At 43.5% G+C, this 25,403-nt stretch overlaps 1 protein-coding gene across 2 annotated transcripts in view; it reads right to left on the bottom strand.

Moving 5' to 3' along the window:
- The window catches only part of LOC118361487 (progressive ankylosis protein homolog), a 33,225-nt gene that overhangs the window by 3,197 nt on the left and 4,625 nt on the right, over positions 1 to 25,403 (bottom strand). The window contains exons 2-8 of one of the 2 annotated variants that reach the window (XM_035741463.2): positions 21,384 to 21,600; positions 21,003 to 21,121; positions 19,060 to 19,143; positions 18,708 to 18,872; positions 11,545 to 11,679; positions 6,577 to 6,669; positions 6,340 to 6,432 (exon numbers count right to left, since the gene is read on the bottom strand). In XM_035741463.2, coding sequence (XP_035597356.1) covers positions 6,340 to 6,432; positions 6,577 to 6,669; positions 11,545 to 11,679; positions 18,708 to 18,872; positions 19,060 to 19,143; positions 21,003 to 21,121; positions 21,384 to 21,600 — 906 coding nt within the window. Of the gene's footprint in view, positions 1 to 6,339; positions 6,433 to 6,576; positions 6,670 to 11,544; positions 11,680 to 18,701; positions 18,873 to 19,059; positions 19,144 to 21,002; positions 21,122 to 21,383; positions 21,601 to 25,403 lie in introns of both variants that reach the window. The other variant, XM_035741462.2, reaches the window with a different exon arrangement.

Here is a 25,403-nt window from a genome sequence, read left to right as displayed (position 1 = left end):
CAAAGAGAGAGGTCATTTTGAGTCAATGAATCAGTGGTTTTCCTCCTTTTTTCGCCAGACTTCCTCACTCAGTCTAAATCTTTAAACGCCATCTAAAGGGGGGGATAAATACCTAGTCAGTTGTACAACTGAATGCATTCAACTGAAATGCGTCTTCTGCATTTAACCTAACCCCTCTGAATCAGAGCGCACGCGGGCTGTCCTAATTGACATCTTCGTCTTTGGCGCCCGGGGAACAGTGGGCTAACTGCCTTGCTCAGGGGTAGAACGACAGATTTTTACCTTGTCAGCTCGGGGATTCGATTCAGCAACCCTTCGGTCTAAAACCAATTTACTTTGTTTACAGTATAAACTTTACACTTATCATTTTTGTGGTGTTTCTTGTACACCGTTATCAATCTTGTCCGCTCTGTGCTGTTCTCCGTTGTCTTTCCCTCAGAGTCAGATGCTAATCAGAGAAAGTCTTGGCCTGTGGTCTGTCAGACAGGCTTTGCCCGAGTTTTCATCAAGCCCATAGGCCACGCCTATCTGGCCCAACATGTTGTGTGCTGCCAGGCATGAGCCCACACCCTACTTGTTTAAAACTGGAATTCCACATCTGGCTGGAATGCCACTTCTTTCTCTGGTTCCAAGACCTAACTTTGGCCACAAACCAGTTTCTTACCATTCCCATTTCCACCCTACATGGGTTAAAGAAAAACAAAATCCCATGACTGATTTCAGATCGATTGTCTGTGGGACCCAGTTATCCTCCCCTTTAAATATAAAAAAGTACTGACCACCATGATTTTAGGGAAAGACAAATCATTTTGTACATAGGTCTAGTTTCCATGGTGCCCTAGCAGCCTCAGCAGAGAGCTCCTGTACATTTTGTAAATATTTTTTGTCATCAATTCATTTTGGTTTTAAGAATGAATATTTAATATAGCTAATTCATATCAGAATCAACCACAGCATTAAGACTGAAGCTGGCTAGTAATTTGTTTGTTTGGCTAGCTAGCTAGCTAGCTAGCTAGCTAACTAACATTAACTGGCTAGCTGTTTGGATTCGAATTCCAGCCAATGTCCAGCGGTTGAGGATGGAGAGAAGCCCGAAAGCAAGATGGCAGAGGTGTGCAGCGATGAGGATCGTAGGGAGGCTGCTCTTGAATTATTATTTAAAATGTGGTGTGCTTTCTGGCACCACATAACTGCTGCAGTGTCATCCAAGTGGCTGCTTCATTTTGGTAGTAGTGAAGGAATAGTTAAATAGCTAGCTAGCTACTACAGAGTCCAGTGGCTTAGCTCCGATTACGGAAAATACAAACAGTGAGACACCTTGATGAGCTACCTGCCTGCCTCCGGCTTCTCTCTCCCTGCTTGACCACCTCCCTCAGATGATCACTCAAGCCATGAACTTTCTCATGACTGTCCATCATGAAGTTGCAATGTTTTTCTTTATTACATGTATTTCTTTGTGCTTTCAGGGCTGCCAACTTTTAATAAAAACTCTGAGTGAGATTTGCTATGTGAATTGAATTGCCCTCTGGCACAACCTCGGGGGACTAATTTCTACGTATTTTGACATGGCTTAGGCCCATGACCAGGGTGGAACATATTTAAATAAAACCCTCAGATCATGTGGATTGAGGATGCTTTGAACATTAAATGAACACTCAAAATTGGACAACTTTGTTACTGTCAGAATTTTGTTGGATTACATTTAATGTATGGTCATTTGTTTTGGGTGGTTTGACACTTTATTCAGAAAGTAATTAGATGGACAAACGGTAGAAACATTGGAAGTAGGTATTGATCCCTATTCTCAAGTGGAAAGTTGTATGCAACACCTGGAAAGTTGTATGCAACACCGTAGAGTGTGGCCAACTACAACAAGTTGCCGCACAGGCCATTTTTATATTAATGGTTGATGGCAGTGGATAACCAAATCATATATTGCAGTCTCCTTGTCCATAGACTGCTTTCAAGGTAAGGACAGAAACTATTTCGTATTTTGTCATTTGGGTTAACTCTTTAAAACGGGGCTAATTTCTGAAAATCACCCAACCTTCAAGACAAATCTAATGAATACCAATATTAAGTGGGTTTACGCCTACTAGTTGAAGATCCTTGCCATCTTACTCTACATAGAAAAAATGGGATGTGTTTGAGTTGAGTCCCCCTACCATCTCATAATTCATTTAAGATAAGCAGGCATATCAGATTTCAAATATATGATTACACTGGCAAAATTGGGAATAAGTGGAATAAGTGTGGGTAATAACTATAGTGTTCTTGCTGACAAGCACAGTAATTACCCTATATTTTATCCGACTGATTATTGTTCCACAGATCAGACTAAATAAAGTAAAGAGATTAAATATGTTTTAGACAAGTTTACATAAATATGCCCCTACACCCCAACCAAATTTTTTTCTATGTACTGCCCCCCCCTCTAGAATCAAAATTCACACTTTTGGGTTCACAATCTGTTTGACAAAATCAGGTCACCCTACCAAACTTCCCTGCTAAAACATACTGTAGGTCTGTCTGCTGCCACCACTTCTTTGTAACAGCCTAAATGCCAATTACCAAACGAGGGGACAAAGGCAAGTAGGGATTAAACTGACTTCAGTACATGCTGTCAAAAGGCTGCATTCTGCAATAGGGACGGGTATAAAGGCAACCTAATTTTGTTGACAACATTGTACATAAAACAGCGCTGCAGTGCTGCTCTTTTTACAGTTTTATAAACTCAGAGAACGTTTTGCTCTCTTTAAAAGATGCATCCAATCCCATTGGTCCCTTACATAACTATACCAATCATATGCTTCAATGTGCCGCAGCTCACAGTGCTGTGGCAAGATAAGACCGCTCATGATGTTAAATTGCAGGCGCAGATGCTGCAATTTCAAAACGATTTGGAGCATAGTTGAAAAGTTAACACGCCGAGTACAAAAAAATGGACTTATTACAAAAATAAAAGCAGTAGTTTTCAATGCGCGAGATATAAGAGGTGTGAGGGAGTGAGAAGAGGGTCCAAATGTGTTTCCCAGCCAATGCGTGAGAGTTGGCAGCTCTGTGCTTTGAAATTCTCTGAAAATCTCTATAGAAGTTGAATTATTATTATTGTTTTAACTGCAAGTTTCACCAATTCCAGTCCTTTTTAAATTGTAAATAAAACAAATAAAAGTGAAAAACCAGATGATTTATGACAGGGCATAACAAAACAAAAAAAGAAACGTCCTCTCACTGTCAACTGCGTTACTTTCCAGTAAACTTAATGTGTAAATATTTGTATGAAGATTCAACAGACAAACTGAACAAGTTCCACAGACATGTGACTAACAGAAATTGAATAATGCATCCCTAAACAAAGAGGGGGTGGTGTCAAAATCAAAAGTAAGTCAGTATCTGGTGTGGCCACCAGCTGCATTAAGTACTGCAGTGCATCTTCTTCTCATGGACTGCACCAGATTTGCCAGTTCTTGCTGTGATATGTTAGCCCACTCTTCCACCAGGGAACCTGCAAGTTCCAGGACATTTCTGGGGGGGAATGGCCCTAGCCCTCACCCTCCAATCCAACAGGTCCCAGATCCAGGCTCTTCGCTGGCCATGGCAGAACACTGATAAATCACACACAGAACGAGCAGTATGGCTGGTGACATTGTCATGCTGAAGGGTCATGTCAGGGTGAGCCTGCAGGAAGGGTACCAAATGAGGATGTCTTCTCGATAACACACAGCATTGAGATTGCCTGCAATGACAACAAGCGCAGTCCGATGATGCTGTGACACACCGCCCCAGACCACGACGGACCCTCCACCTCCAAATTGATCCCGCTCCAGAGTACAGGCCTTGGTGTAACGCTCATTCCTTCGACGATAAATGCGAATCTGACCATCACCCCTATTGAGACAAAACCACGACTCATCAGTGAAGGGCACTTTTTGCCAGTCCTGTCTGGTCCAGTAACGGTGGGTTTGTGCCCATAGGCAACGTAGTTGCCGGTGATGTCTGGTGAAAACTTGCCTTACAACAGGTCTACAAGCCCTCAGTCCAGCCTCTCTCAGCTTATTGCAGACAGTCTAAGCACCGATGGAAGGATTGTGCATTCCTGATGTAACTCGGGAAGTTGTTGCCTTCCTGTACCTGTCCCACAGGTGTGATGTTCGGCTGTACCGATCCTGTGCAGGTGTTGTTACACGCGGTCTGCCACTGCGAGGGCGATCAGCTGTCCATCCTGTAGCGCCGTCTTAGGCATCTCACAGTACAGACATTACAATTTATTGCCCCGGCCACATCTGCAGTCCTCATGCCTCCTTGCAGCATGCCAAAGGCACGTTCACGCAGATGAGCAGGGACACTGGACATCTTTCTTTTGGTGTTTTTCAGAGTCAGTAGAAAGGCCTCTTTAGTGTCCTAAGTTTTCATAATTGTGACTTTAATTGCCTACCGTCTGTAAGCTGTTAGTGTCTTAACGACCGTTCCACATGTGCATGTTCATTAATTGTCTATGGTTCATTGAACAAGCATGGGAAACAGTGTAAACCCTTTACAATTAAAGCTCTATGAAATTATTTGGAGTTTTACAAATTATCTTTGAAAGACAGGGTCCTGAAAGACAGGGTCCTTTCTTTTTTTGCTGAGTTTATATCCGTTGGGATATATGCTCTCTCAACAGCGCTTTTACAAAAACAACCTGTTGTGCTCTGTTAATGTCTATTATTCATACATCTAGAGCTGAATGTAAAATAGAAGACAGCTTTTATTATTTTGAAACCTCCATGCTTCACGGTGGGAACCACACTTGCAGAGATCATCCTTTCACCTACTCTGCGTCTCACACAAAGACACGGTGGTTGGAACCAAAAATCTCAAATTTAGACTTCAGACCAAAGGACAAATTTCCACCGGTCTAATGTCCATTGCTCGTGTTTCTTGGCTCAAGCAAGTCTCTTCTACATATTGGTGTCCTTTAGTAGTGGTTTCTTTTCAGCAATTCCACCATGAAGGCCTGATTCATGCCGTCTCCTCTGAACAGTTGATGTTGAGATGTGTCTGTTACTTGAACTCTGAAGTTTTTATTTGGGCTGCAATTTCTGAGGCTGGTAACTAATGAACTTATCCACTGCAGCAGAGGTGACTCGGTCTTCCTTTCCTGTGGCGGTCCTCATGAGAGCCAGTTTCATCATAGCGCTTGATGGTTTATGCGAGTGCATTTGAAAAAACTTTCAAAGTTCTTGACATTTTCCGGATTGACGGACCTTCAGGTCTTAAAGTAATGGACTATCATTTCTCTTTGCTTATTCAAGATGTTCTTGCCATAATATGGACGTGGTCTTTTACCAAATAGAGCCATCTCCTGTATACCACCCCTACCTTGTCACAACTGATTGGCTGAAATGTATTAAGGAAAGAAATTACACAAAATAACTTAATGCACACCTGTTAATTGAAATGCATTCCAGGTGACAACCTCATTAAGCTGGTTGAGAGAATGACAAGAGTTCACAAAGCTGTCAGAGGCAAAGGATGGCTACTTTGAAGAATCTCAAAGGATTCCATATGTGTCATTTCATCATATAAAGGCTATTTGACCAAGGAGTGCTGCATCAGATGTCCTGGCCTCCTCAGTCACCTGACCTCAACCCAACTGTGATGGTTTGGGATGAGTTTGGACTGCAGAGTGAAGGAAAAGCAGCCAACAAGTGCTCAGCATATGTGGGAACTCCGTCAAGACTGTAGGAAAAGCATTCCTCTGGTTGAGAGAATGCCAAGAGCGTGCAAAGCGGTCATCACGGCAAAGGATAGCTACTTTGAAGAATATAAAATATATATTTGTTTCACATTTTTTGGGTTACTACAGGATTCAATGTGTTATTTCATCATTTTGATGTTTTTCTACAAAAGTCAAAAATAGTAAAAAATAAAGAAAAACCCTGGAATGAGTATGTGTCCAAACTTTTGCCTGGTACTGTATATCCATCCATCCATGGCACTGTGCTAATCTATCAGATGCGCCAGCTTCGCCTTCCTCCTTTTCTCAATCATTTTCAGCTAGGACCAAAAAAGTAGGCTATAGTTCAGGAAATGAATAAGTACGACACCGGATGTTATGTAAAGAAGCATTGACAGAGGTAGAAATGCCAAGCATTTGTCAGTGCAGGAATCTTAATGGGACAACTTCCTCTGCTTGCGTGAGTCTCAACCTGTTTTGGCTCTGAATTCTATACTCATACTTCTTTTTTATGTAGAGTTGGTATACTTCCCAATATAATTTGATCCTGTGACTTATCAAAATACAGTATTGGAATAAAAACAGATCCATACATCCTTCCATCTATAGATCCTTCTTACCGTAAGTGATATTGCCAAACAACAGGCTGTAAACTTTTTGATATGCGTCTTTGTAACCGGTGTGCCAGAAGTAAGCTTATTGCTGGGATTGGTCTGTTGGAAAAGAACAGTATCATTATTGGGGAATAAAAGACGCCAATACAAGTCACCTGTACTCATTTAAATCTGATGATATTTACTATGTTGTGATCTGCAACAAGAGGCTATTCTTAGACTGTGGATGAGGTCTTGGTTTACCTGGTCGAAAGCAGGATAGATGGCCCTCAGTTCAGTCAGCCAGCCGTACGGCAAGTGACCAACAGGGTAGGTGGCAGTGAGGACAGCCACAGCCTGGCCAAGCAAAGAGAGAGACAAAGTAGTAATTCGGACTCATATTTCATTTCCTTTTTGAACAGCTTACAGTAATGTAGAAAAGTTGTTCAAACACGACTGCTGAGACAAAGCCTTGACGTCAGCAAAGACAATTATGAATATGTTCCAAGTTGGTAATCACATGTGGATTTTCCCATAACTATCAAATCAAATGTTTTGTGTCACATTCTTGGTCAACAGGTGAAGATAAACAGTGAAATGCTTACTTACGGGTCCTTTTCCAAATATGCATAGTTAAAGATTAAATTAAATAGCAAGTGACACAAGGAATAAATACACATAGAATAACAATAACATGGAAGTACCAGTACCGAGTCAATGGGCAAAGGTATGAGGTAGATTTCAGAAAGTATTCAGACTCCTGGGGGGGGGCTTGGGAAAGCTGTTGGACGGGGTAGGGGTAGCCAGGTGGAAAGCATGGCCAGCCGTAGAAAAAAGCTTATTGAAATCATTGCTTATCGCAGATTTATCAGTGGTGACTGTTTCCTAGCCTCAGTGTAGTGGGCAGATATGGGGTAGTGCTCTTGTTCTCCATGGACTGCAGTGTCCCAAAACCTTTTGGAATTAGTGCCTCAGGTTGCAAATTTCTGTTTGAAAAAGCTAGCCTTAGCTTTCCTAACTAACTACCCAATAATAAAACATTTACATAAGTATTCAGACACTTTACTCAGTACTTTGTTGAAGTACCTTTTGCAGCAATTACAGACACGAGTCTTATTGGGTATGACGCTACAAGCTTGGCACAACTGTATTTGGGGAGTTTCTCCCATTCTTTGCGGATCCTCTCAAGCTCTGTCAGGTTGAATGGGGAGCGTCGCTGCACAGCTATTTTGGTGCCAGGTCTCCTCCAGACGTGACATTTGGCATTCAGGCCAAAGATTTCCATCTTGGTTTTGATCAGACCAGATAATCAGAGTCTTTAGGTGCCTTTTGGCAAACTCCAAGCCGGCTGTCTTTGCCTTTTTACTGAGGAGTGGCTTCAGTCTGGCCACTCTACCATAAAGGCCTGATTGGTGGAGTGCTGCAGAGATGGTTTTCCTTTAGGAAGGTTCTCCCATCTCCACAGAGGAACTCTAGAGCTCTGTCAGAGTGACCATTAGGTTCTTGGTCACCTCCCTGACCAAGGCCTTTCTCCCCCGATTGCTCAGTTTGGCCGGGCGGCCAGCTCTAGGAAGTCTTGGTGGCTCCACGATTCTCATTGCACTCTATACTTCTCTGTAAACTGGTCATCTCTGTAAAACCGTTGCAAGACCCACTGATTGATGCTTATTTATAAAACCCTCTTAGGCCTTCACGCCCCCCTATCTGAGATACCTACTGCAGCTCTCATTCTCCCCATACAACACCCATTCTGCCAGTCACATTCTGTTAAAGGATCCACACACACATCCCTGGGTCGCTCCTCTTTTCAGTTCGCTGCAGCTAACGACTGGAACGAGCTGCAACAAACACTCAAACTGGACAGTTCTCAATCGCTACCATGCTGTGTTGTCATGTGTTGCTGCCTTGCTATGTTGTCGTCTTAGGCCTCTCTTTATGCAGTGTTGCCTCTCTTGTTGTGAAGTGCGTTTTGTGCTTTATTTATGTTTAATCCCAGGCCCCCGTCCCCGCAGGAGACCTTTTGGTAGGCAGTCATTGTAAATAAGAATTTGTTCTTTAACTGACTTGCCTAGTTAAATAAAAAGGTTAACTTATACATTAGCAAAAATAATCAAAAAAGTTGCTTTTGCTTTGTTATTACGGGGTAGTTTTGTGTAGATGGCTCAGGATTTTTATAATTTTTTAATCCATTTTAGAATAAGGCTGTAACATAACAAAATGTGTTAAAAGTCAAGGGGTCTGAATACTTTCCGAAGGCACAGTACATAGAGTGCCTTAAAAAGTATTCACAGGCAAAATCCTAAAGGAAAACCTGTCTGCTTTCAAACAGACATTGGGAGACAACTGTTCCTTTCAGCAGGACAGTCTAAAACAGAAGGCCAAATATACAGTGGATTTGATAAACAACCAACTTTTTAAAATAATAATGTGCAAAGCTCTTAGAGACATACCCAGAAACACTCACAGCTGTAATTGCTGCCAAAGGTGATTCTAACATGCATTGACTCAGGGGTGTGAACACTAAACTTGCAAAAATGTCTAAAAACATGTTTTCACTTTGTCATTATGGCAGCTTATGTGAGCAGTAGAGCAGAGTATGTCGTGAGTGTGAAAGTGTGTGTGGCATCAGTATGCATGTGTGCCAGTGTACTGTATGTGTGTGTTGGGGTGTAAGTATGTGTGAGTAGAGTCAAAGCAAGAGAGTTAATACAAATAAATTAAAGGGTCAATGCATGTAGCCCAGCTAGCCATTCACTACTACTTGGCTGTCTTGTTTAGAAGTCTTATTGCTTCGGGGTAGAAGCTGTTCAGGGTCCTATTAGTTCCAGATTTGGTGCATTGGTACCACTTGCCATGCGGTAGCAGAGAGAACAGCCTCTCCTTCAACGTCAGCAAGACAAAATGAGCTGATCGTGGACTACAGGAAACGAAGGGCTGAGCATGCCCCAATTCACATCAACAGGCTGTAGTGGAGCGGGTGGAGAGCTTCAAGTTCCTCGGTGTCCACATCACTAAGGATCTATCATGGTCCACACACACCAAAACGATCATGAAGAGGGCATGTGAATGCCTCTTCCCTGTCAGGAGGCTGAAAAGATTTGGCATGGGCCCTTTGACCCCAAGAAGTTCTATAAGCTCTACCGTTGAGAGAATCTTGACTGGCTGCATCACCGCTTGGTATAGCAACTTACTTGTCATCCGACCGCAAGGCTCTACAGAGGGTAGTGCGTACGGCCCAGTGTATCACTGGGGCCGAGCTCCTTGCCTTCCAGGACCTCTATACCAGGCAGTGTCAGAGGAAGGCCCAATACATACACTGTTCTCTCTGCTACCACACGGCAAGCAGTACTAATGTACCAAGTCCGGTACCTGAACAGCATCTACCCCCAAGCCATAAGACTGCTAAATAGTTAATTAAATAGTTAGCCAAATAGCTACCCAGACTATCTGCATTCACCCTTTTGACTCATCACATATGCTGCTGCTACTGTTTATTATTCAATCACTTTATTCCTAGTTATATGTACATACATGACCAAAAGCATGTGGACGCCTGCTTGTCTAACATCTCATTCCAAAATCATGGGCATTAATATGCCGTTGGTCCCCCCTTTGCTGCTATAACAGCTCCACTCTTCAGGGAAGGCTTTCCACTAGATGTTGGAACATTGCTGCAAGGACCTGCTTTCATTCAGCCACAAGAGCATTAGTGAGGTCGGGCACTGATGTTGGGCAATTAGGCCTGGCTCGCAGTCTGCGTTCCAATTCATCCCAAAGGTGCTAAAATGGGGTTGAGGTCAGGGCTCTGTGCAGGCCTGTCAAGTTCTTCCACAACGATCTCTACAAACCATTTCTGCATAGTCCTCACTTTGTGTACGGGGCATTGTCCTGCAGAAACAGGAAAGGGCTTTCCCCAAACTGTTGCCACAGCGTTGGAAGCACAGAATCATCTAGAATGTCATTGTATGCTGGGCATTTATACTTCACGTCACTGGAACGAAGGGGCCTAGCCTGAACCATGAATAACAGCCCCAGACCATTATCCCTCCACCAAACGTTACAGTTGTCACTATGCATTGGGGCATGTAGAGTTCTCCTGGCATCCGCAAAACCCATATTTGTACGTCGGACTGCCAGATGGTGAAGTGTGATTCATCACTCGAGAGAACATGTTTTCACTGCTCCAGAGTCCAATGGCGGCGAGCTTTACACCACTCCAGCCGATGCTTGGCATTGCACATAGTGAACTTACGCTTGTGTGCGGCTGCTCGGCCATGGAAACCCATTTCATGAAACTCCCGACAAACAGTTCTTGTGCTGACTTTGCTTCCAGAGGCAGTTTGGAACTCGGTAGAGAGTGTTGCAACCGAGGACAGACGATTTTTACGTGCTACAGCAATCGGCGGTCCCGTTCTGTGAGCTTGTTTGGCTTACCATTTCGCAGATGAGCCGCTGTTGCTCCTAGACGTTTCCACTTCACAATAACAGCACTTACAGTTGACCGGGGCAGCTCTAACGGGGCAGACATTTGATGAACTGAATTGTTGGAAAGGTGGCATCCTATGACAGTGCCACATTGAACGTCACTGAGCTCTTCTGTACTCTCTACTGCCTATATTTGTCTATGGATATTGCATGGGTGTGTGCTAAATGTTATACACCTGTCAGTAACGGGTCTGGCTGAAATAGCCGAATCCACTCAGGCTAAATTTTCATTCATTTTGATACAAATGAAAAAGTGGCATTGACTTGCCCATTTTTCATGCATTGTCTCAATGAAGAGTTCAGTGTTCGACTAACCACGTGCGACATGTACACAGTATAGTAGTATATGCCATTTAGCAGACGCTTTTATCCAAAGCGACTTACAGTCATGTGTGCATACATTCTACGTATGGGTGGTCCCGGGGATCGAACCCACTACCCTGGCGTTACAAGCGCCATGCTCTACCAACTGAGCTACAGAAGGACCACACAGGCCTGCTAGAGTTAGCATCAGGCAGACAAGCAATATCCACTGTCGTAGTATAGATCTGTATAGAGCTGGAATGCGAAGCTAACAGAAGCTGGTTAGCTTTAGAAAACCCAGAGTAGATCTATCTTGATTTGTAGTATACCCATTATACCCCTCAGGTAAAGGCCATTGCGGTTGGCAACTTCCCAATTACAGTGAGTGGGACTGAACTAAATGGGATATTATTGGGGAGTGGACTGAGTAGGCTTCAAACTCACCTCAGTAGCTACGCTGCTGCCATGGAGGTCCCGGGACACGAAGAGGTTGACTATGGGCCTGCTGATCCGCTGGGTAGCCAGGATGAGGGCCAGAGGCCACCAGAAACTCAACATCTTCCCGATGGTGACATCTCCCTGCAAAGAAGCAAAATGAGAGGGGAAAACAAGGATAAATTCAATCTGGGTGCCTTAGAGTTGTAGCTGAAGCTCCTTGCCATACGTGAGAGCAGTAGTATTGATTACGAGATAAATAAAATAGGGGCCATTGACCCAATTGTCCTGGTTAATTTTGGGACATGGGCTACTATCTAGGTAGTCTGCAAGTACATCAAAGCCAGTTTTAGAAGACCAAGATTAACAATAGAACCGCCATAGGACAACGGCAACCGATGTCTGATTTTGTAAATGTAAAGAAATAAACAAATAAGCCACCCAAAAAAAGCAACATCCTGCTCCTTACCTGACTTTTCCTACATATATAGTACCAGTCAAAAGTTTGGACACACCTACTCATTCAAGTGTTTATTTTCTACAATATAGGATAATAGTGAAAACTATGAAATAACACATGGAATCATGTAGTAACCAAAAAAGTCTGATGGGTGACAATATTATCAATTATAAACTGCGTGGTTCGAGCCCTGAATGCTGATTGGCAGACAGCTGTGGTATTTCAGACCGTATACCATTGGTATGACAAAACATTTATTTTTATTGCTCTAATTACGTTGATAACCAGTTTATAATAGCAATAGGGCACCTTGGGGGTTTTCGGTATAGGGCTATGTCCAGGTACACCGCGATGCCCAAGAGCCCTTATACCACACTCCCTCGTGCCCTATTGCTTAATTATACAACAGGTGGGTTTAATCCTGGATACTGATTGGTTAAAACCGCATTCAGACTGTCTATTCCACAAGTTACCACCGGCTAAATCTATGACGTTGAAATGCTTATTTACTGTTTCACCTGACTGTGCAATCTAGTCTCAGCTCAGCCAGGCAATTTATATTCTAGATATACACTTTAAAAAGCAACTAGACATTATGTCCCATTTCTTTAAGCTTTATGCTAGATTTTGGTTTTCAACAGCAGAGATTTGTAATAACTTTGCTGTCCGTCTCTCCTACATTTGCAACATTGTTTCGATGTTGAAATTCGATCTCCAGCTGTCCTATGCTAATGAACGTGTCGGGACGAGGCAGACAGGCTGGCAGCTTTTCTCAGCTAGTCGAAATCATGAATCAATTTGTATGGATATATACAAAAAAATGTCAATAGAAAAACACTAAATGTTTTCAGCTTCAGTTTGAAGTGATTGTGTTAGCAGTGTAGATGGCATAAAATATTCCATTCTGTTCTTTTGAAATACATTTTCTTATTTCCATAATGTTTAAGACCTGCCAAAACCAAAATGTCTGTGGTGGTTTTAATGGTTTCCATATATAGCCTACTGTAAAAACTAATGAAATGCTATTATATTATTTGAAATACGTTTTTTTCCCCATATAATAAGACCTTCATAGACACACCCTAAGACCTTCATAGACACACCCAGATTATTATTATTCCAATAGTATATATGGAATTTATTTATTTGACTGTTAGAATATTGATGCAGTCTTTTTCCTAAACCACAGGTGTCAAACTCATTCCACAGAGGGCCGAGAGGATGCAGGTTCTCTCCTCCCTTGTATTTGGATGAATATAAAGCTGTATATAAAATAAAAACTAGACAGTGAGGGAGAATCTGAAATTAAAAAACATTTCACGGCATTGCCCAATTGATAATGGTATAATGTTTGAGTCACTCACCTTAAGAACCCTCTAGTGACTCCCCATCCCGCATACTGTTGTTCAGGTTAGTTATCATTGTTTTAGTTCACAATGGAGCCCCTAGATCCACTCTGCATACCCCTGTTACCTCCTTTGTCCCACCCCCCACACATGCGGTGACCTCACCCATTACAACCAGCATGTCCAGAGATACAACCTCTCTCATCATCACCCAGTGCCTGGGCTTACCTCCGCTGTACCCGCACCCCACCATACCCCTGTCTGCGCATTATGCCCTGAATATATTCTACCATGCCCAGAAACCTGCTCCTCTTATCCTCTGCCCCCAACGCTCTAGGCGACCAGTTTTGATAGCCTTTAGCCGCACCCTCATACTACTCCTTCTCTGTTCCGCGGGTGATGTGGAGGTAAACCCAGGCCCTGCATGCCCCCAGGTACCCTCATTTGTTGACTTCTGTGATCGAAAAGTCTTGGTTTTATGCATGTCAACATCAGAAGCCTCCTCCCTAAGTTTGTTTTACTCACTGCTTTAGCACACTCTGCTAACCCTGATGTCCTTGCCGTGTCTGAATCCTGGCTCAGGAAGGCCACCAAAAATTCAGAGATTTCCATACCCAACTATAACATCTTCCGTCAAGATAGAACTGCCAAAGGGGGCGGAGTCGCAGTCTACTGCAGAGATAGCCTGCAAAGTAATGTCATACTTTCCAGGTCCATACCCAAACAGTTTGAACTACTAATTTTGAAAATTACTCTCTCCAGAAACAAGTCTATCACTGTTGCCGCCTGCTACCGACCCCCGTCAGCTCCCAGCTGCGCCCTGGACACCATTTGTGAATTGATCGCCCCCATCTAGCTTCAGAGTTTGTTCTGTTAGGTGACCTAAACTGGGATATGCTTAACACCCCGGCAGTCCTACAATCTAAGCTAGATGCCCTCAATCTCACTCAAATCATCAAGGAACCCACCAGGTACAACCCTAACTCTGTAAACAAGGGCACCCTCATAGACGTCATCCTGACCAACTGGCCCTCCAAATATACCTCCGCTGTCTTCAACCAGGATCTCAGCGATCACTGCCTCATCGCCTGTATCCGCCACGGAGCCGCAGTCAAACGACCACCCCTCATCACTGTCAAACGCTCCCTAAAACACTTCTGTGAGCAGGCCTTTCTAATCGACCTGGCCCGTGTATCCTGGAAGGACATTGACCTCATCCCGTCAGTTGAGGATGCCTGGTCATTCTTTAAAAGTAACTTCCTCACCATTTTAGATAAGCATGCTCCGTTCAAAAATGCAGAACCAAGAACAGATACAGCCCTTGGTTCACTCCAGACCTGACTGCCCTCGACCAGCACAAAAACATCCTGTGGCGGACTGCAATAGCATCGAATAGCCCCGTGATATGCAACTGTTCAGGGAAGTCAGGAACCAATACACGCAGTAGGTCAGGAAAGCTAAGGCCAGCTTCTTCAGGCAGAAGTTTGCATCCTGTAGCTCCAACTCCAAAAGTTCTGGGACACTGTGAAGTCCATGGAGAACAAGAGCACCTCCTCCCAGCTGCCCACTGCACTGAGGCTAGGAAACACGGTCTCCACCGATAAATCCATGATTATCGAAAACTTCAATAAGCACTTCTCAACGGCTGGCCATGCCTTCCGCCTGGCTACTCCAACCTCGGCCAACAGCTCCGCCCCCCCCGTAGTTCCTCACCCAAGCCTCTCCAGGTTCTCCTTTACCCAAATCCAGATAGCAGATGTTCTGAAAGAGCTGCAAAACCTGGACCCGTACAAATCAGCTGGGCTTGACAATCTGGACCCGCTATTTCTGAAACTATCTGCCGCAACCCCTATTACCAGCCTGTTCAACCTCTCTTTCATATCGTCTGAGATCCCCAAGGATTGGAAAGCTGCCGCAGTCATCCCCCTCTTCAAAGGGGGAGACACCCTGGACCCAAACTGCTATAGACCTATATCCATCCTGCCCTGCCTATCTAAGGTCTTCGAAAGCCAAGTCAACAAACAGGTCACTGACCATCTCGAATCCCACCGTACCTTCTCCGCTGTGCAATCTGGTTTCCGAGCCGGTCACGGGTGCACCTCAGCCACACTCAAGGTACTAAATGATATCATAACCGCCATCGATAAAAGACAGTACTGTGCAGCCGTCTTCATCGACCTCGCCAAGGCTTTCGACTCTGTCAATCACCAAATTCTTATCGGCAGACTCAACAGCCTCGGTTTTTCGGATGACTGCCTTGCCTGGTTCACCAATTACTTTGCAGACAGAGTTCAGTGTGTCAAATCAGAGGGCATGCTGTCCGGTCCTCTGGCAGTCTCTATGGGGGTGCCACAGGGTTCAATTCTCGGGCCGACTCTTTTCTCTGTATATATTAATGATGTTGCTCTTGCTGCGGGCGATTCCCTGATCCACCTCTACGCAGACGACACCATTCTATATACTTTCGGCCCGTCATTGGACACTGTGCTATCCAACCTCCAAACGAGCTTCAATGCCATACAGCACTCCTTCCGTGGCCTCCAACTGCTCTTAAACGCGAGTAAAACCAAATGCATGCTTTTCAACCGATCGCTGCCTGCACCCGCATGCCCGACTAGCATCACCACCCTGGATGGTTCCAACCTTGAATATGTGGACATCTATAAGTACCTAGGTGTCTGGCTAGACTGCAAACTCTCCTTCAGACTCATCAAACATCTCCAATCAAAAATCAAATCCAGAGTCGGCTTTCTATTCCGCAACAAAGCCTCCTTCACTCACGCTGCCAAGCTTACCCTAGTAAAACTGACTATCCTACCGATCCTCGACTTCGGCGATGTCATCTACAAAATGGCTTCCAACACTCTACTCAGCAAACTGGATGCAGTCTATCACAGTGCCATCCGTTTTGTCACTAAAGCACCTTATACCACCCACCACTTTGACTTGTATGCTCTAGTCGGCTGGCCCTCACTACATATTCGTCGCCAGACCCACTGGCTCAGGTCATCTACAAGTCCATGCTAGGTAAAGCTCCGCCTTATCTCAGTTCACTGGTCACGATGGCAACACCCATCCGTAGCACGCGCTCCAGCAGGTGTATCTCACTGATCATCCCTAAAGCCAACACCTCATTTGGCCGCCTTTCGTTCCAGTACTCTGCTGCCTGTGACTGGAACGAATTGCAAAAATCGCTGAAGTTGGAGACTTTTATCTCCCTCTCCAACTTCAAACATCAGCTATCCGAGCAGCTAACCGATCGCTGCAGCTGTACATAGTCTATAGGTAAATAGCTCACCCTTTTTCACCTACCTCATTCCCATACTGTTTTTATACTGTTTTTATTTATTTACTTTTCTGCTCTTTTGCACACCAATATCTCTACCTGTACATGCCCATCTGATCATTTATCACTCCAGTGTTAATCTGCAAAATTGTATTATTCGCCTACCTCCTCATGCCTTTTGCACACATTGTATATAGACTGCCCATTTTTTTCTACTGTGTTATTGACTTGCTAATTGTTTACTCCATGTGTAACTCTGTGTTGTCTGTTCACACTGCTATGCTTTATCTTGGCCAGGTCGCAGTTGCAAATGAGAACTTGTTCTCAACTAGCCTACCTGGTTAAATAAAGGTGAAATAAATAAAAAATTAAAAAAAATGCAGGAGCGTAATCATCATCTTACACTAATTAGCATAATGCAACGGACATAAATATCCCTAGAAAATATTCCTATTCATGAAAATCACAAATGAAATATATTGAGACACAGCTTAGCCTTTCGTTAATCACCCTGTCATCTCAGATTTTCAAAATATGCTTTACAGCCAAAGCTAGACAAGCACTTGTGTAAGTTTATCGATAGCCTAGCATAGCATTTTGTCCAGCTAGCAGCAGGTAACTTGGTCACGGAAATCAGAAAAGCAATCAAATTAAATCGTTTACCTTTGATTAGCTTCTGATGTTTTCACTCACGAGACTCCCAGTTAGATAGCAAATGTTCCTTTTTTGCGAAAATATTATTTTTGTAGGCGAAATAGCTCCGTTTGTTCTTCACGTTTGGCTGAGAAATCGCCCGGAAATTGCAGTCACGAAAACGGCGAAAAATATTCCAAATTAGCTCCATAATATCAACAGAAACATGGCAAAAGTTGTTTATAATCAATCCTCAAGGTGTTTTTCAAATATCTATTTGATAATATATCCAATATTATCCGGGACAATTCGTTTTTCAGTAGGACCGATTGGAGTAATGGCTACTCTCTCTGGCAGCATCAGGTGACCACTTGCGCAATGTAGCCACTTACGGGTATTCTTCAACATAAATGCGTAAAACTACGTCACAATGCTGTAGACACCTTCGGGAATACGGAGAAAGAGTAATCTGGTTGATAGCCCATTCACTGCTCAATAGGGACTCATTGGAACGCAGCGCTTTCAAAACATGGGGCACTTCCGGATTGGATTTTTCTCAGGCTTTCGCCTGCAACATCAGTTCTGTTATACTCAGACAATGTTTTTACAGTTTTGGAAACTTTAGTGTTTTCTATCCTAAACTGTCAATTATATGCATATTCTAGCATCTTTTCCTGACAAAATATCCCATTTACTACGGGAATGTTGTTTTTCCAAAAATGAAAATACTGTCCCCTAGTCACAACAGAACACGGCATAAACCATGGTAAAGTTTGTAGAATTGCAGAAATGTTGCTTTAAAATTGCACATCTCAGACACATGGTAAAATGTGTAGAATTGCAGGAAATTAGGTTTTAAACCACCATTTTTTCTCAGTCCCATGACAATGTGTAGAATTATAGGAAACAAGCTTTAATTTTTTTTAAATGTCTCTCCGCCCCATGTCAAAATGTGTACAATTGCAGGGAATTAAGCTTTAAAACAACATTTTGTCTCTGCGGCCAAGAGGGTCTTTAAGATTTTCTGACAAAGACTGAGCCACGGCCAACAATTTAGCAGTTTCTAAGCTAATTTCCTACAATTCTACGCATTTTGACATGGAAAAAGTGGTGTTCTTATGCTCAAACATAGCAAACTCAAATGGACCCCTGTTTGTCTAGCTTTTATTTTGGTCACTATAGGTTCTAAAAGATTATAGGCTATTAAAAAATATATAGGTGCAGTTTTTTTTCTACAAATATTCTATTTGGTTTTAGTCATTAAGTGTACACTGAAAGCATTTCTTTCCCATTCCCACAAATGTATTTTGCGACCCCGTTTGGGAACCACTGCTGCAGCGGATACTTATCGCCTGAAAGGCCCAGCGGTTCTAGTGTTAAATAAACAACACGTTGAACTCTTAAAAAAGGTCCCAGTTGGGTGATGAAGGAAACAGTGTACCCCTACGTCAACGCCACTGGAGTCCGGGATGTTGTCGTGAATGTTGTAGTAGTAGCCCAGGCCCACGATGACGAAGCGCACCAGGGCTCCCATGTACAGGGCGAGGATGGGGATGAGAAGGGGCTCCACACACGGCAGGTTACTATGTATCAGAACGGACACAAACACAATCTGCCGCAGAGAGGGGGGGCACAGTCATAAACACTCCGTTAGGACCACATCACACTCACAACTTAACAGAGCAGGGCATACTGCCAAGTCCACTTTTGAGGGGAATTGCATTTTTGTTTTGGCTACAAGAACCCATCTTCACTGTAATGGGGATTAGTGAACAACAAGGAAGCAATCTGTTGAGTACCTGGGTGATGACATCAGAGATGGAGGCAGAGCCTACAATGACACTGTATTTGTGCTTGAGGAGGATTCCAGCATGTATCCAAGACTAAAAAACAAAAATTAACAAGGAGACAATTGTTGCTTCTCCACCCAATAATTTTAGCCTACCAAGTTATTTTCTGTAAAAATAAAAAGCAACCCAAAGGCTCACATTGAAATGTGTCAATATGCGGTAGTTGAAATACAGGGACAGGAGTGCGTACGTTTTAAGATCAGCATAATGTCAAGGCGATTATACATACATTTGAGGTGTTAAGCTTCTTTCTGCCATGATTACGGCTCTCTGGATAGCCATGCTTTGGTTCATGAAAGAGCTGGTCTGCATCCTAAATGGCACCCTATTCATTACATAACGCACTACTTTTGAAAATGGCCCATAGGGATCTGGTTCAAAGTAGTGGACTACAGTGCATTTGGAAAGTATTCAGACCCCTTCACTTTTCCACATTTTCAACCTTATTCTAAAATGGATTAAATTGTTTTTTCCCTCCACTCAATACCCCCATAATGACAAAAATAGCAAATCTCACATTTACTTAATTATTCAGACCCTTTGCTCAGTACTTTGTAGAAAGACCTTTGGCAGAGATTACAGCCTCGAGTCATCTTGGGTATGAAACTACAAGCTTGGCACACCTGTATTTGGGGAGTTCCTCCCATTCTTCTCTGCAGATCCTCTCAAGCCCTGTCAGGTTGGATGTGGAACATCGCTGCACAGATACTTTCAGGTCCCTCCAGAGATGTTTGATTGGGTTCAAGTCCGGGCTCTGGCTGGGCCACTCAAGGACATTCAGAGACTTGTCCCGAAGCCACTCATGCATTGTATTGACTGTGTGTTTAGCGTTGTTGTCCTGTTGGATGGTGAACCTTCACCCTGGTCTAGCAGGTTTTCGTCAAGGATCTCTGTACTTTTTTCCATTCATTTGTCCCTTGATCCTGACTAGTCTCCCAGTCCCTGCCACTAAAAAAAACATCCCCACAGCATGATGCTGCCACCACCATGCCTCACCGTAGGGATAGTGCCAGGATTCCTCCAGGCGTGTCACTTGGCATTCAGGCCAAAGAGTTCAATCCTGGTTTCATGAGACCAGAGAATCTTGTTTTTCATGGTCTGAGTCCTTTAGGTGCCTTTTGGCAAACTCCAAGCGGGATGTCATGTGCTTTTTACTGAGGCGTGGCTTCCGTCTGGTCACACTACCATAAAGGCCTGATTGGTGGAGTGCTGCAGAGATGGTTGTCCTTCTGGAAGGTTCTCCCATCTCAACAGAGGAACTCTATAGAGCTCTGTCAGAATTACCATCATCGGGTCACCTCCCTGACCAAGGCCCTTCTTCCCCGATTGCTCAGTTTGGCCGGGCGGCCAGCTCTAGGAAGAGTCTAGGTATTCCAAAATTCTTCCATTTAAGAATGATGAGGCCACTGTTCTTGGGGACCTTCAATGCTGCAGACATTTTTCGGTACCCTTCTCCAGATCTGTGCTCGACACAATCCTGTCTCGGAGCTCTACGGACAATTCCTTTGACCTCATGGCTCGGTTTTTGCTTTGGCATCCACTGTCAACTGTGCGACCTTATATAGACAGGTGTGCATTTCCAAATCATGTCCAATCAATGATCAATGGAAACAGAATGCACCCGAGCTCAATTTCGAGTCTCATAGTAAAGGGTCTGAATACTTCTGTAAATAAGGTATTACAGTGTTTTGGGGGTCATTATGCGTTATTGTCTGTAGATTGATGAGGAAAAAGATTTATTTAAATCAATATTACAATACGGCTGTAACGTAACAAAATGTGGAAAAAGGGAAGGGGTCTGAATAATTAACGAATACACTGTATATAGTGAATAGGGTGATATTTGGGACGCAGAACCTGAAATCAAGCTGTATACTCTCCTCGGTACTCACCATGGCGTCCAGCAGTGGGAAAGTTGCCAGGTAGAGGAAAGCCCTCCTGGTCTTGTTGCCCACGGAGTCATCCACATGATGCAGCTTATTGATAATGTAGTAGCCTAGGTCTGTCTGGGCTAGAGAGGGGAGAGAAGCAGAATACTGTAAGGACTGAGGAGATGGCACCACTAACTCGATTTTAAACTTTTGAGATGATAAAACACTAGTGGGTTGGCCTCTTCATTTAAAAAATAAAACAGAAAAGCTGAACTTAAAAGCAGTTTACAACTGACATATCACTGGATTTAAAATCACTTGGAATTAATAAGAATAAATACTAGTAGTTAGTTACTATTAAATGTCATGGTTTGGGACAAAACAACCATGTTTAATCCTCACCGATGAGAACATGAATGATGAATGCCATAGAGCCTGCTACCGCCATGCACAGCACAGCACAGCCCCGGTCCCTCTTGCTGTTGACAAACACCAGGCCCACGTTCTTGAAATCACTCATGGGCCCAGTAAAGAACTTCATTAGCGAATAGGCCAGCCCATAGCTGGCAAGCATCTCAACCGCATCCTCTTTAAAGCCTGCTAAACCCCGGTTTAGAGCCTGCCAAGGACCAAAAGGCCAAGGGAATGGGTGGGAAAGAGTGAGAACGTATTAGCCCCAAGGTTCAGCATCATACAACCATCATTCATACCAGTATGCATTAGCCTGAGGGGTATACTACAAATCAGGTTTAAGGAGTTAGCGAGGTAACTTTGGTCAATTGAACAAATTTGTATTAACAATGACGGCCTAACTGGGCCAATTGTGCGCCTGCCTATGGGACTCCCAATCACGGCCAGATGTGATGCAGCCTGGATATTTTCCCACATGTTAATGCCTCTATTAAAAACGCCAAGATAGTGACATTTCTCCATTTCTATTTTAGATTTAAGATTATAATATTGTTGTGACTATGTTAGTGTTTATTGACCTATTGATGAACTGCTGTGACAGTAAATGGCTAGCTACCTGATATATCCTAGCTCCCTAGTTAACCATTGGTAATCTGAGCATCGTAGATCATTTCTGAAGAGGTGTCCTTTCAGAATGAGTGGTGCGGAGGCTACTGGTGTTGCTATTGTCTGTGGTGGCATGGAAAGGGGGATCAGAGAATGACATTCAACAGTGACAATGAAGAGGTTGCGAGCTGGGTGAGAGATTCAGATTAAGAGCCAAAGGCCTGAGGCTACTGAGATGAACCACAAATGACTGGCCAGGCCACCACACACACCTGCAGGACACTCCTCTTCCGGCCCTCTTCCCCTGGAAGCCACGTACTCACTCACATAACTCAAATTTAGGGAAGATCTAGGGCTGTATTCACAAAGTGTTTCAGAGTATCTTTGCTGATCAGGTCCATCTTGTCCATGTAAATCAGAAGATGCAGCTGCTATTTCAGCACTGTAATGGCGACAAAGCACTGGAAGACGACTTCAGGTGCACTAGAGTGCTTTAGACAAATTCACTCTGAGGTGGTTTAAAGTCAACTGCATTCAAATTTTTACTTTCCCTTTGGGAAAAGTCATGAAACAAGGGTTGCGCGAGTGGAAATTTGAAACGGAATTTATGGAACTCCCTCGTGTGCTTCTGTTATGGGGAAAAATTCCACAATGAAACTGATATTAAACGTAAAGAATGATACATTTGCATCTGTTGGCCATCAAGTAGGCTGTTAATTGCAATGCCATTGCAGGCTACTGTAGCCTACCATTTGATACAATAAACTTTTAACTCGCTCACACACACACCTTTTTCAGGACCCTGTCTTTCAAAGATAATTTGTAAAACTCCAAATAATTTCATAGAGCTTTATTGTAAAGGGTTTAAACACTGTTTCCCATACTTGTTCAATGAACCATAAACAATTAAATGAACATGCACATGTGGAACGGTCGTTAAGACACTAACAGCTTACAGGCGGTAGGCAATTAAGGTCACAGTTATGAAAACTGAGGACATTAGAGGCCTTTCTACTGACTCTGAAAAACACCAAAAGAAAGATGCCCAGGGTCCCTGCTCATCTGCGTGAATGTGCCTTAGGCATGCTGCAAGGAGGCATCGGGACTGCAGATGTGGCCAGGGCAATAAATTGCAATGCCTGTACTGTGAGACGCCCAAGACAGTGCCACAGGGAGACAGGACGGACAGCTGATCATCCTCGCAGTGGCAGACCACATGTAACACCTGCACAGGATCGATACATCCGAACATCACACCTGCGGGACAGGTACAAGATGGCAAAAACTGCCCGAGTTGCACCAGGAACGCACAATCCCTCCATCAGTGCTCAGACTGTCCGCAATAGGCTGAGAGAGGCTGGACTGAGGGCTTGTAGGCCTGTTGTAAGGCATGTCCTCACCAGACATCACCGGCGACAACGTCGCCTATGGGCACAAACCCACTGTTGCTGGACCATACAGGACTGACAAAAAGTGCTCGTCACTGATGAGTTGCGGTTTTGTCTCACCAGGGGTGATGGTCGGATTCGCATTTATCATCGAAGGAATGAGCATTACACCGAGGCCTGTGCTCTGGAGCAGGATCGATTTGGAGGTGGAGAATCAGTCATGGTCTGGGGTGGTGTGTCCCAGCATCATCGGACTGAGCTTGTTGTCATTGCAGGCAATCTCAAAGCTGTGCATTACAGGGAAGACATCCTCCTCCCTCATGTGGTACTCTTCCTGCAGGCTCATCCTGACATGACCCTCCAGCATGACAATGCCACCAGCCATAATGCTTGTTCTGTGCGTGATTTCTAGTGTTCTGCCATGGCCAGCGAAGAGCCCGGAACTCAATACCATTGAGCACGTCTGGGACATGTTGGATTGGAGGGTGAGGGCTAGAGCCATTCCCCCCAGAAATGTCCGGGAACTTGCAGGTGCCTTGGTGGAAGAATGGGATAACATCTCACAGCAAGAACTGGCAAATCTGGTGCAGTCCATGAGGAGATGCACTGCAGTACTTAATGCAGCTGGTGGCCACAACAGATACTGACTTACTTTTGATTTTGACCCCCGTTTGTTCAGGGACACATTATTCCACTTCTGTTAGTCACGTCTGTGGAACTTGTTCAGTTTATGTCTCAGTTGTTGAATCTTATGTTCATACAAATATTTACACATGCTAAGCTTGCTGAAAAGAAATGCAGTTGACAGTGAGACGTTTATTTTTTTGCTGTGATAACTATATAGCAAAATTAACCTTTACCAGTTAAATTTTTCTGAAATATTGTAACAAAATCTGCATAGGAGACAATATACATGTGCCTATACATAATGGATGCATGTGGAAATATGCAAAACCCCATAGAAATAGAAAGAATAGAACAGGCGTCCCCATTAAAGATAATGATGACAATGGGTGGACTGGCAGAAATTGCAAATGTACCCATAGTAGCAAAGCAGGATGTAAAAGCAGGATGTGTACCTATCAATATGTTCCGTGATTAGTTTAATAAACTTAATTGACAATACAAAAAAATACATTCAATGAGCAACTTAAGTTAGCATAATTTTAATTAATATTCTACATTACCAGGCAGTCATTGCGAGTGTACCCATGAGTTTACCAGTATATTACCAGTGATGTTACAAACTCAAAGCCCATTAAACTCATTCTATTTCTATGCTAAAAACACTTTATACCCTGTCGTGATCCTGAAAAATGGAATTAGTCATTCAGGCGAATTAGACATTATTTCCATTTAGCTTTGCCTCCAGAGAGCATCCGCAGCTGCCACTTTCCATAGAAGGGAGCTTGGTACGATTCATAGCTGCTCACACGGCCATTACGCATGCATAATCCTAACCTCTTCCGAGACGCACGCTTGGACTCCTACTGCCCACTAGGACTAGGCAAAAATAGCAGCTAGTATGAGTAGGCCTGTCATCTGTCATATGACTGGGCCTGCTGTGGGGCTATGATATTCATAAGATCTCCACTGAAATGGGCTTTAGTTCTGTGTGCCTTATGGCTTTCTCAAAGCCACAAAGATGCACAAGTAGGTCAATACATCTACTAATAATTTACTCAGACCCCTTAACCTTTTCCACATTTTCTTACGTTACAGCTTCATTCTAAAATGTATTTAAATAAAAAAAAATGTCATCAATCTATACACAGTACCACATAATGACAAAAACAGATTGATTTTTTTTGCCAATTTACTAAAAATAAAAACAAATACCATATTTTAAAAAGTATTCAGACCCTTTGATATGAGACTCGAAATTGAGCTCTGCTGCATCCTGTTTCCATTGATCAAGTTGTAAAAACATTTCAAGGATGATTGGAGTCCACCTGGGGTAAATTAAATTGATTGGACATGATTTGGAAAGGCACACACCTGTCTATATAAAAGGTCC

Source organism: Oncorhynchus keta, chromosome 28, assembly GCF_023373465.1.
Source record: "Oncorhynchus keta strain PuntledgeMale-10-30-2019 chromosome 28, Oket_V2, whole genome shotgun sequence".
NCBI lineage: Eukaryota > Metazoa > Chordata > Actinopteri > Salmoniformes > Salmonidae > Oncorhynchus > Oncorhynchus keta.
Note: the sequence above shows the minus strand (reverse complement) of the source record. Positions and strands in the feature narration are given on the sequence as shown.